Source organism: Thunnus albacares, chromosome 20 (genome assembly GCF_914725855.1).
Source record: "Thunnus albacares chromosome 20, fThuAlb1.1, whole genome shotgun sequence".
Lineage (NCBI taxonomy): Eukaryota > Metazoa > Chordata > Actinopteri > Scombriformes > Scombridae > Thunnus > Thunnus albacares.
In genome coordinates, this window is record NC_058125.1 from 2,461,026 (window position 1) to 2,473,558 (window position 12,533).

The 12,533-nt window shown below is 41.1% G+C and overlaps 1 protein-coding gene across 1 annotated transcript in view; it reads right to left on the reverse strand.

Annotated features, from left to right (window-relative positions):
- Positions 1–6,269: 6,269 nt before the first annotated feature.
- The window catches only part of adgra1a (adhesion G protein-coupled receptor A1a), a 31,810-nt gene continuing 25,546 nt past the window's right edge, over positions 6,270–12,533 (reverse strand). Inside the window, exons 5-7 of the mRNA XM_044338744.1 lie at positions 12,209–12,360; positions 10,988–11,083; positions 6,270–10,898 (exon numbers count right to left, since the gene is read on the reverse strand). Coding sequence (XP_044194679.1) covers positions 9,407–10,898; positions 10,988–11,083; positions 12,209–12,360 — 1,740 coding nt within the window. The 3' untranslated portion in view covers positions 6,270–9,406. The remainder of the gene's footprint in view (positions 10,899–10,987; positions 11,084–12,208; positions 12,361–12,533) is intronic.

Consider the following 12,533-nt stretch of genomic DNA (forward strand, 5'->3'; position numbering starts at 1 on the left):
TGATAAAGGAAATAAAGAGACAACTAAAGGAAAAAAAACACAATGTGATGTTAAACTATCCGTTGTGCCAGTAGGTGGTGAGCACTTATATGAGATTTTCCTTGTTGTTGGGGGTGGCAGGTGACAGTTGACAAGTGGGGGTTCTCAAGTGGGCACCCTCAATCCTCAGTGTTTTGTTGATTAGCTCACTACATCTCGAGAGGGCTCAGAAGTGGATTCTGGCGTTCCAGCTGCTTCTTTCAGCCGCCTCTGGTCTGATGGTCTGCCGTAGAGCCTGTCCGTGGATTCCTAGTTCCTTCAGCAGTCTGAGGGTAGAGGCTGCAAATCCTCTGCTTCCGACTTTAACTGGATAAACTTTGGTATCCCAGCATGCTGTTTTGCTTCTGCTGCCAGCTCTGCATAGCTTAGTTTCTTATGCTCAAAGGCCTCTTCGAATGAATCCTCCCATGGGACTGTGAGCTCTGTGATGTAAGCAGTCATCAGTGAAGTGGACCAGAATACCAAATCCAATCTAAGGTTGGTGGAAACAATTTCAGGTGAAAAGAGTAGCTGCTGACTGATATTCACCAGCATCTTCCAGTTGCAGGCCATGTATAGCTGTCCTGTATCTGGCTTGGTAGAAGGACGTTTGGGCCTTTTCTGTCCTTCTTGGATGAATGATGTTGCCTTCAGGGGATTGGTTGCTCTCAGGGGCAAGGAGTTGGTCACCCCCTGCTTGTTCTCAAGAGCTGATACCAGACTTGAGGACCTGATTGTGCCGCCAGGTGTAGCAACCTTGCATGAGGCTGGTCTTACAACCTGTCATGATGTGTTTGAGAGTTACTGGAGTTGGGCAGAGTTGGACCCCCACCGAACCACTAATGGAGATTCTTTGGTGATGGAAGCACGTCATATGTAGCTCTGATGATAAAGCTAATGTTGCTTGATTCCATTTCCCATAGATCCCTCCAGCTGATCTTTCTCCTCTCCCCACCCACCGCATCCATTGCCCCTGTTTAGCAAGGGAGACAGCCTTTGCACTTCTTGCAGTCTCCTCCCGTAGGCGCACTCCTCGACCACCTATTTCCTCCACTTTGATGTTGGTGAGTTGGTTTTCTTGCTGGCAGGCCAAAGTCTCTTCTTCCCTGCTGGACTGGCCCCACAATGACTCTGTACTTTGCTGCACTGCATCAGATGGTGTCCGTTTCTGCCCAGTTAATAGGGGCGGTGCAACATTGCTGATGGCCTGGTCTCTGGAGTCCTTCAGTGTCATCTGGAGTCTTACAAGAGCACTTGTATTCCTCCGTAAGAGCAGTGAGAGGTAGTTCAAGGACCCCTTGTCATATAGGCTGATGTTGCTTAGTCATCTTGGGACATCAAGCCATTCTTTTCACATATTAAGTAATGGTTCGCTCCATCGTCTTCACAGTTGTTATTGGGACTTCATAGACGATGAGTGGCCACATTATCAGCGGGAGAAGTCCAAACTGTAGGCACCAGAGCTTCAATTTCCTGGCCAGCAGGTTCTTGTTGATGTTCTCCAGACCATTGAGAATGTCCTGCTTTAGTCACTGCACCTGCTCTTTGTCCTTGAGACTTGCATTGTACTATCTGGCCAGGCTGTTTTGACAGGCTGCTCGGACACTGTTGGTGTTGGGTCGTCACCGATGCAGAAACTGTCTCTAAGCACCTCCTAAACTATGAAGATGCTTTAAGATTTGTTTGGCTTGATTTTCATCCAGGCCCACTTGATGTTCTCCTGCAGCTTTCCAAGTAGCAGCCCAGTGCGTGCTGCAGTAGTGGTCAGTGTTGTCATGTCATCCATGTATGCCCTTATAGGTGAAGACAGAGGCCAGGGGTGTTATTGTGCAGCCTGCCATGATGCCTACCTCTAAGTGCTGCCATGTTGTACTGAAGTCGACTGTTGTGAAGCTCAGTTGCCGATTTAGTTTGTACAAGGTCTGTGCCCTTTGATCTTTTTCTTTTTCTCCATTGGAGATCTCTGTGGTCACGTGGGTCCCTCCACCCGAATTTCTGTGCTTATATTAACCTCCTCAGTGACAGGGGTGCTGATGCTCTGCAAACTTTGTTTTGTGTCCCATTGCTGTGCTTCAGTTGACTTGCTGCTTCTTAAGTGCTGGTCAATGCGAAGGTCCTGCCTCTGTTCTCTCAAGCACCTTTTCTTACCTTGTTGGATCTTCAAACCTACTGCCAGTATTACTTTCTCCCAACCAACGTGTTGTGGTTGTCTCATATACCATGCTCTTTTTGTTCGTGGTCGTTTCCATTCCTGGGTCTGTAACCGTATTGTCAATCGGTGAGCTGTTGTTGCGCCCCCACTCTCACAGGCTCTACGGGTGTATTTCTTTGTTAGCTTTCCATAGCACTTAGTGGGTGTCTCCAACATACTGAAACAGCTTTTGGGACTGCTGCCATGGGTAACTAGCCCATGACAGCCTGATTGGGGTCTGTTCCCTCCAGTCAGCTGTCTAAAAAGACATAAATGAAGTGCAGTTAATTATGTCACAGTCATATGATGAGATCGACTTTATCGTACAACAAAATGAAGTACGAGAACAGATGCATAGTTTAGATAAGCAACCTAATTATTAGCATCTACTATATACATAATGAAGCAGTAAAACACACACATTTGATTAGAAACTGCAAAGTGTATTAAGACAAAATATCACAAGTAAGTGATGAAATGAAGACATTGCAATAAATTATTAAATACAAACATTTCACTCAAATAAAAATTGCACTTGAGGGCTTGAAATATCAATAAATTGTCCGTAAATTATTTGTGAGCCACCTAATTGATCAACTAATTTCAGTGCTAAAATGTTTTAGCATAATCAATTTCAAGTGAATATTCAACCACAGTAATGAATAAAAAGCGTAATAATATGAATTGTTCAGTGTAACACTATCACAGAGATTCATACAAGCTCAGTTCTGATTTGTACTGTTTAGTGATGATGTGTATGGAGTGTGGTGTGTGTGTGAATGGTGATGACTGTGTGTGGTGTAAATGCTCGCATATATATTATCATGCCTCATACACTGGCTTTGATATATTTATATATCATTGTATATATTTATATTAAATATAGTTCTTCCCACATGAAAATGAAGGTGAGTGAAGAGGCAAGACATTGGAATAAACTGTCCCTATAAATAAAACATTCAAGGTTTCTTTTTCAATACTTTATTGCCATTTCAACATGGTTGATAGGAATTTGGTTTGGTCAGCTCACACAGAGCAAGAACAACAAGAACCCACATACAACCCCCTTCCCATAAAATCAAATAAATATGAAATGATGCAACATGCCCAGTTGAACTTTAAACATTTTGTTGTATTATAAATATATAAGTAAAGAATAAGCGGAGATACAATGTGTATAAAAGGGGAAAGCGTCTTATGTGTAGAGAAAGTGCAGTAACATGTCCAAAGGAGAGGCAGTGCAGCAGACAGACTGGACATGTGTGCAGTTGATCAGCAATAATTACATAGGAATATCTGTGAATCTAAATATGCCATAAAGAGATTGAATCTTAAAGCATGTGTGTATAGCATACCATGTAGGCAGGTGCAGGCAATAGGCCAACGCAGCAGGAAGACAGCCAGGTCTGCAGGCTTCTGTAGGGCTTTGAAATAGGTCATGTTCACATCAGGGACGTCTGCATAATTTTTCTGACTTCTCTGCTGCTGAAGTGGTTCAGGCCAGTGGCCCGTGGCTGTGGAGGAGAGCTGTGTGTGGGGGATGGGACGATATGATCGTCAGAGATGCTGAGACACAAACACACTGAAGACTTTTCATCTGAAGTGATTTCTTTATCACATTGATGGGTGTAAAATGATAACAGGCTGTGGATTGTATATAAAAACATGTTAGGTCTCTTCTGTCAAGTGTTTAGTCACATAATGCCACTAGGCGAATGTGACAAAGATGTGTCAATATAATTAAAACTATGCAGAGCTGTCATGCAGAACAAGTTCATGAATACACAACTCTAAAGACTGTCCTTGTATTTGGTGGTTTAAGTTCATGTCAACTGTCATTTTTTGTGTCGTAGACAATTTTGTTAACCAATGGCTCTTCAAACCCATTTATGTATGTCTAAATGCTGTTAAGTGTTCTCTGAAACAGGCGGCACATTGATGCAGTAGTTAGTACTGCCATTCTGGGTCCAAACCCACCCGCCAGCTGGGGCCTTTCTGTATGGAGTTTGTATGTTCTCCCTGTGCCTGCGTGGGTTCTCTCTGAGTACTCTGGCTTCCTCCCACAGACCAAAAACATGCAGGTTAGGTTAACTGGTGACTCTAAATTGCTCATAGGTGTGAATGTGTGTCTGTCTCTCTATACTATATGTCAGTCCTACGATTGACTGGCGACCAGTCCAGGGTGTACCCCGCCTCTCGCCCAATGTCAACTGAGACTGGTTCTAGCTCCTTTGCGACCCTCTAGAAAATGGATGAATGGGATGGATGTTCTATGAAGTGCTATTGATCACTTCTGATATGTAAACATCATGTAAACAATCATCTTCTTTTCTATCCCATATACATATAATGTGAAACCATCAATGTCTAGCATGTTCATAGAACTAAATCAATAATTAATATTAATAAGTTATTCCAGAGAGGGCTCCATAGTTTGACTCCACAAACCCAAATAAAATTTCCTCCTACAATCATCATCATCCAATCTCAATACAACCACCTCTGCAAATGTTGGTTTTGGCTCTATACATAACTAACAGAGCTTTTATTTCAACTAAATTAATGTTTTGTTACATGTGACTTGATGAATTGTCTGCTGTTGTGTTTCCTTAATTCCACCTTATCTATAAATTGTATCGCTTTTTTCTGTAGTACAACATTTGAAGTGCCTCATAATTCAACACACACTTCGTTTAGTTCAGAGATACACAATATGTTTGGACACTTTTGTCTTGTAAGCTATGTGAGGTTGCCAAGAGAGTTTATGGTCCATTATTAATCTACATTATTACATCCAAAATATGTCTTGAACATGCTTTCAATATTAACTCAGTCTATATATATTGGGACTTCCTAACTTTTTAATCCTACCAAAAAAATCAATAAAGCCATGCCTTTGGTTTAGCTTTATTATTAGTTATTAATCCACATCAATGCACCCACATGTTAAACCACATCTTAAGTAATTCTATATAACATTAAATATTCATGACTAAATAAGCAACAATAAAAGTGAAAGTTTAGGGGGAAAAACTGAATTATGAGTTATTATTTATGAAGAGTTCAACAGTCAAAAACTTAACTCGTCTTCTTCATCGAGTCTGTGTGGGTGTGGATGGATCAGATTTGACTGACTGTGCTGACAACAAAAGCAAACAATCACAAAACTGTGATTAGATTTTGATCTCAAATATTGTCTGACTGGTGCAGTGATCACTGCCCTGATCACTTCAAACCAGTGAGAAGAGCTCAGACAAAACAGTACAGATAGAAACATCTCACATGAAATAACCAAAATTGTTCTAACTTTGGCAGAAAATTGTCAGTTAATGTAGAATCCCATCACTCAAAGTAAAAAGGTGGTTGAGAAAATACATTTTGGGGGCTTTTAAATCATCTACAGAACAAACAAAAGAAACTACAATATTTTTGACCCTTTAAAAATATTGTTAATGTGTAAAATGAAAAGTTTAGGGCCCAGTACTGAGCTCCACATTAAACCTTAAATATTTACTACCAGCAAACAGTACATAAACCAATACACCAACTGTGTGTAACCAATGGTAAATAATAACAATAATAAAAAATAAAATAAAAATGAATGGCCTCTGTAGAGATGACACCCCACAAGCTCCCTCTGAGCTTTCCATTACTAGCCAGCGTTGGTGTTTAATCAAGTGTAGCATAAATGAAATAATCACCTGTGAAATTAAAGAAGAAAATAGAAAATACTAAGTGAAGTAAAAATGTAAATGTAGTCAGGAATGTATTCATATTTAACTGTACAATTATATACTAAGTAAGCTTATTTTATTTTCGAATAAAGGTTTAAATGCTGTATCAAAATCATTTGTTTTTGGTCCAAAGGGGTTAGGGTTAGTGTTAACACATAATTTAAACACATTGAGTCTAAAAATACTGGAATGAGTTTATGAAATACCCACTATGTCTAGTTTTTTAAATTGTATCATGTAATTACAGCCAAAGTCCTCAAAAAAAAGAAAAGAAAAATTCCTCAACAGTGGCTATGGTGTACAAAACAAGAGCAATGACTAATGCGGTGTATCACAGTAAATCTTTATTTCTAGTACAGACAACACACAGTGCTCATATTGGTACTCCCGTTGTCTTACAAGGTGTCTCTTTGTTTCTTTACACAGTTGAAAAATCCACAAAAGAAGTGGGAAATGAAAAATGCCACATCAAAATGGTTTCATGTTTGGGCAGCATCTTTCAGTTGATACCTGACCCCCAGCCTGTGAAAATGTTCAGGAAACCCTGAAGCATTAAATCTGTCGCAACACTGGGACACAATGACACATCACATGTACAGTCATCAACGTTAGGCTGAGGGTTAGTGTCGTTTGATGATCACATCTACGCCTCCATCAAACTGGGATATGTTTATACATAAGTGAACATCTGTGTTTAACTTACAATATATAACAGAGTGATATAACTCATCCCTCTTTCAATTAGCACTAGTTCCTGTAAGAGGGCCTCATAATGGTTTAAACGTAGAAGAAAATGTGTTTAACTGAGTGAAATTCAAAAGATTGATGCACCTTCACTTGTTCCAAATGTGCCACTGAATTACCATGAATCAGAGGGGTGTTTCATAAAGAAGGCTCAGAAAAGCAGGTTTTAATGTGAAGTGCTTGTCTTGAGTAAACAAAATTAACTGAATCAGGAGTAAACCTGACAAAATAATAATAACACAACAAATACAGGCCCACTGACTAGCTTTTTCCAGAACTGCATCTCTGGCATCATATTTGTCTCTTCTCTCAGTGCATTATGGGACATTTTGAGCACAGAAAACCTTTTTTTTTTTTTAGCAAAATTATATTGTAGAGAAATTACCATGCAAAGAATAATTAAATTTGAGCAAACAAAAAAAGAGAGGTTATTATTATGCACTTATGTGGATAATAGCAAACACACAAAAACATTTCTTAAACACAGAATGATACATATCACAGTGTGCATCAGCAGATGAAGTTGTCTCAGTTGTCGGGAAGTCCAGTGGTCATCACGTGAGCTAACTCTAAGACAACCAAGGCAGCTGTCAGGTTGAAAGCACTGGAAAAAGCAAGTCGACTTTGAGTTTAGTTAAGATTACGTAATTCAAACAACTGTTCCTAAGGGTCAAGAATGAATGCTCATAGGATCAAGTTGTTTAATATGGCTAATTCAGAGCTAATGTGATCAGACTAATTTAATATGATTTAAGTTCGTTCATGACTTTAAAGGAATAGTTCAACATTTTGGGAAACTAGCTTGTTCACTTTATCTGTGATAAGTACCCTAACTTACCCCCTCTCACCCCTCGTCTATACTTACCTCTGTACTTTTGAGAGATGCAGGCTAGCCATTTCCCCCTGCTTTGTCTTTATGCTAAGCTAGGCTAATCACCACCTGATTTATGAAACAGAAAATAAGCCTGATTTACTGAAGTAAGCTAAGCTTAATGAGTATTCCTACTTTATGAAACACCTCCTGATGAAAACATATAGAAGTTCCAGGAACAACTTGAAAGGGTTGCTGATGATCTTCTAAAACCTGAGTTCAAGTTTGTATGATGCTACAAACTCTGTATGATCTCACAAAACTCACAATGAGTTGTGTGTAGTTTCTCATCACAGTGAAAACTGGCACATCAATTTGGCACTATACAAAGTCTTTGCATTATAGCACACTGCACTTTCTTTTTTTTCTTTTTTTGGGGGGGAATTATCTCACCAAGTGAGGGTTACTATAGAAATAGTGCAATATTTGTCAGACAAGAGTCTATTTGACTCTATTTGGCAGCATACATAAAGTGTCTCTTTAGAAAATCTTTATAGTTTTCACAAATTAATCTTCTAATCTAATCAAGATATTCATAAATTTAAAATTCTGCAAGGGTGGATCAATAATAATACATATAGCACAAACACACCACGTCTGTATGTATCTACTCATGCACTGTTGCACACATAAAAAACACACACATGCTCGCAAGTGTTATCACATGTGTAACCACTCATATTACAAATTATATTGTGTGTCTAGCAATGTCACTAGAAACATAATAACAAACAAATATAGATCTTTTTCAAACAGACCAGTCCAAGTATTTAAAGGTGCAATCAGTTAGTATTGCATATTATATTAGGGAATGTTTGCAGGTGTTGCTCTTTCTTCCTTGATGGCTGCTGAGAATTCAAGCTCTTTAAGCAGGCAAGCATAGTTATGTGAATTGATGGGAATCCTCTACACTCCCAGGCCCCAACTAAGCACTGTGCATTTGGTTTAGTTTCTCCAAAATCCAACTTAACCTACAGTACAGCAGGTGCAGGATCAGAAAGATGATTGGAGCTTCCATTTGCTAGCTAATGAGCTTGTGGCTGTTTGAGATCTGTAAACAATATTCAAGTTTAAGATTCTCCAAATGCTAGATTAATGAGCCTTGTGTTTGAGATCTTTAAAGAGTATTAATTTATTTTGGTTGTCATATCTCTGAGTGACAAACAACTGTGATTGGGAAACACTGGGTTAGCTAACAGGTAATTAGCTTGAAATTTGCAAGTCAACACCTGAAATAAATTATGCTAATCAATCACAGTGTCTTGGTGAAGGGCATTAGCAGGAGTAAAGAATAGTCTTAACCATTCCACTCAGTTCCTTGTGACTCAGACGTGTAATTTGGGTACGTTTTCCACTAGTCTGTTCAAAATTGGGCACAAAGTTTTGTACGTATGAAGACCTCTAGGCAGGAGTATTCCTTGTATCTGACCTGCATGTCTTTGGACTGTAGGATTAATCTGGAGAAACTGATGCAAACATGGGGAGAACATACAAATTCCACACAAAAAAGCCCCAAATGGAACTGGTGGGGTTCAAACTCAGGACCTTCTTGCTGTGACTGTGCTAAACACTGAGTCACTGATTTCAACTTTAAACAGCATGGAGCAGAAAATTAATTCCACATTAATTTAAATGTCTGGTGTTGAAAAATTCTTTATAAAAATGATTTTGTATCACTCTAAAAGTTAAGATAACTTTGTCATAAAGGGTTCTGGAAGATCATCAGGACATGAGGCCTCACAGAAAACTCAACCTGTGGTTTAAGGGCAAATCTGAAGGCAATGAGACCCAAATACGTACAGAGTAATATCATTACAGGGTGGTCTCACAGGTACGAGCATAAGAAAACTATACGGTGGTTTCATTCTTCCAAGGTCCAGTCCGTATGTTTCCTGTAGCGTCTGACCCAAACAGGCCATCTTCCTGCAGGCTCCTGTTTCGGCCGATGGTGCCTCGCCGACTGATGGCACCATGCCGAGGCAGAGTATTTCTTGGGAAACCTTTCTGCTCCATCTCTACGCAGAGACTATCCTTCTCTTTGTCTGTTGTCTTTGACATGTAGCTGTATGTGTCTGGGTCTTGCTGGTATTGCAAGGTGAAGGGATCGGGTTTTTCAGAGCAGCTTGTCGTGGAAGAGTGATCAGCTGAGCTATACATGTGCCACTGGCAGGTGTGGATCCCATGAGAGGGAAGAAGGAGACTGTGACAGGAAGTGATGCTGTCATGCATGTTGTGTGCGTGGCTGTGGCAGGAAGTCATTGAGTCTTGTACACTGTGGCAGGAGGTCTGGCGTTGCAAACCGTGGCAGGAAGCTAGCTGCTTATCCAAGTGAGGGCTGGGGCAGGGCAGCTGGAGGTCTGGGTGTGGGCTGTTGGAAACCAGCGGTGAGCCTTCGAGGTGGTGTACAGTGTGTGGGCTGTCCAGGTGGGAGCTGTGAACACTCCCGTCCATACTGGTGGATGTTATGTGAGAGCGGTAGTCCTGGAGACATGGGCGTGGGCGGTTGAAAGAGCGTGACTTAGTTCTGTCTGTAAGGCAGCTCTGTAGTGGCAGAGCGGGACGAGGGAGCTCATCAGGAAGCGACTGTGGACGTGGCGAGGGCACCGGCTCAGTGAGAGGTGAGACAGGGGTTGCAGCGACAGGACTCATGACAGCCACACAGCATGGACCTGTGTGATTGGGTGTGAGGCTCTGAGGTGGTGCAATTTTGTGGTAAGAACTCTGCACAAGGTGAGGAGAAAGTAGCGGCTGCTTGCCTGAGCACGGGGAGTTCAGGTGGCAGTGTGGCTGATGGAGCTCCTGCCTCTGGCTCTGTCCGTTCCCATTTCCATCCTCTGTCTTGGATTTGGATGGGCAACAAGCCCACCAGCGGTGCCACACATCATCACGTTTGGCACAGTGCTGGATGAGAAGAAAGAGTCCCAACGTGACACAAAACGCCCCGTACAGGCAGCTGAATATCATATCCAGAAAATGTCCCAGTGATACTGCCAGCGCTCCTAATGCCCAGGTAGCCAGGAACAGAAACAGGGTGAACGCTGTGGCCCTGAGCTGAGATTTAAATGAGTGCTCGTTGGCCAGCACTGATACACCTGTAGCAAATGACGGACAATCTGCTGCAAGCCCAGAAGCTGCCCCAGTGTCAGTGTGGCACTGATGGTTTGACTCACTGGATGATAACTGCTGCTGCTCCTCACTCAGGACCCGCAGCTCATACTTCCTCTCTGGGTGGCGTTTGAGCTGGATGTAGGTGCACAAGAAGTACACAGACATGACTAAGACCAGAAGACTCACGGGGGCATAGAAACCTCCCAGGCTTGGTTCCCATGCCATCCAGCAACTGAAAAAAACAAACAGGGACAAAAACATTTATTTTAGTTCTTTGCAATGACTGAAAACATGATTGCTTAGAAAAAAGTGAATACTTACTACAAAGCGTCATCTCTGCTCCCATAGTTATCCATACCAAATGCTGCTGTAACTCCAACAATTATGAGAGGGATTCCATCACTTACAAGATAAAATCTGCAAAAAGAAATTAATACAAAAGTGAAAATTATTAAGTGTAGATGCTGGTTAAAGGATTTTGCAGGGTAACAAGCTCCAAGAAAATCCAGCTGAATAAAATGATCTCATCAAAGTAAAAAGATCTCTGTCTCAATTTGTGGATACATGCTGAAACAATTTGACACAACTTTTTGATGATGAACAACTGAATGATGGACTTTTACATTTCACTAATGTTTCCCAAAAAACTCACTCTAATCATTAAACACTGACTCAAATAATAGATAATACCTGAAACAACTCTACTTTACCTGTAGCTGTATATTTGACTTTTATGTAAAAGTTTGATCAACAAAAGTGACTCCTTAAAAAAAAACACCTGCAAACCATGCACTGCTGTTAACACTTGGTAAGTCTCAACCTTGGTAAGGACTTATATCCATACAACGTTTCTCTCCGGCAGAAAAGCGCTGGGGAGCACTGGGATGAAGTGCTTGTGCGGTTGTGTCAAATTGAAGTACTCAATTTCTGTTATGACCCATTAAACCTATGAATTAGTTTTATAACATTTTGCGTGTTTTTCTTCCATAGTGTCACAGTGCAGGCCCATGTGCTCTAAAGAGTAATGACCACGGATGACTAGATGTGCTGGCTCTTGGCCAACGGCCTAAAGTCCAGATGAAATGGCATTTCGAGAGTATCTAACCTCCGTATATTGCCAGTTATTTGATTTGATTGCCTTCACAGCTCCTCATACTGTCAAACTATACTGAGATTAGTAAGTTGGGGAAGGATCACATAGCCGAGTATTGTTGTTAATGACTTTCTGCAAGTCTTCAAGGGTACTCAAGGATGAATTGAATAAGGGCCAGTTGGCTCATCACAACACAAAACACGCCTGCTCTGTCTTTATCGACAAAGCTATAATTGTTACTGTGTTACCAGGACAGTAACATCTTTCAAGCATTCTAACATCAAACTCTGATGATGATATTGAAAAGCAGGGTGCTGCTTGTTGACAGAACCCAGTGAAGCAGTTATGATTAATTCACTTCATTGCTGATTAGTGATTTCATCAAAACATTGCTTAGCCCCGTTGTGCACATAAACACAGACTAGAATCCTGAAGTCTGCAAAGCTTACCTGAGGATGGTTGGTTTGGTGCGAGTCTGGGCTGGCTTATTCCTGTCATGGGCTCGAAGCGGGTCTTTGGACACATCTTTACAGAGGTTTCTAGCAGTAATGGTCAGCCACAGCATAGTAGACAAAGAGGCATAGTGGAGCACGATCCCAACCTAATATAGATGAAGATATAAACAGAGATTGATTTGAGCCGTCCATTGTCCAAATTGGCTTGTGTGTGTGTGTGTGCGTGTTGGGGTTCTGTACATGTATCTGAGACATCTGGGAAATCACCACACCACAAATTGCACTCTGTCCTACTATTTTTGCATCATGCTGCTAATTG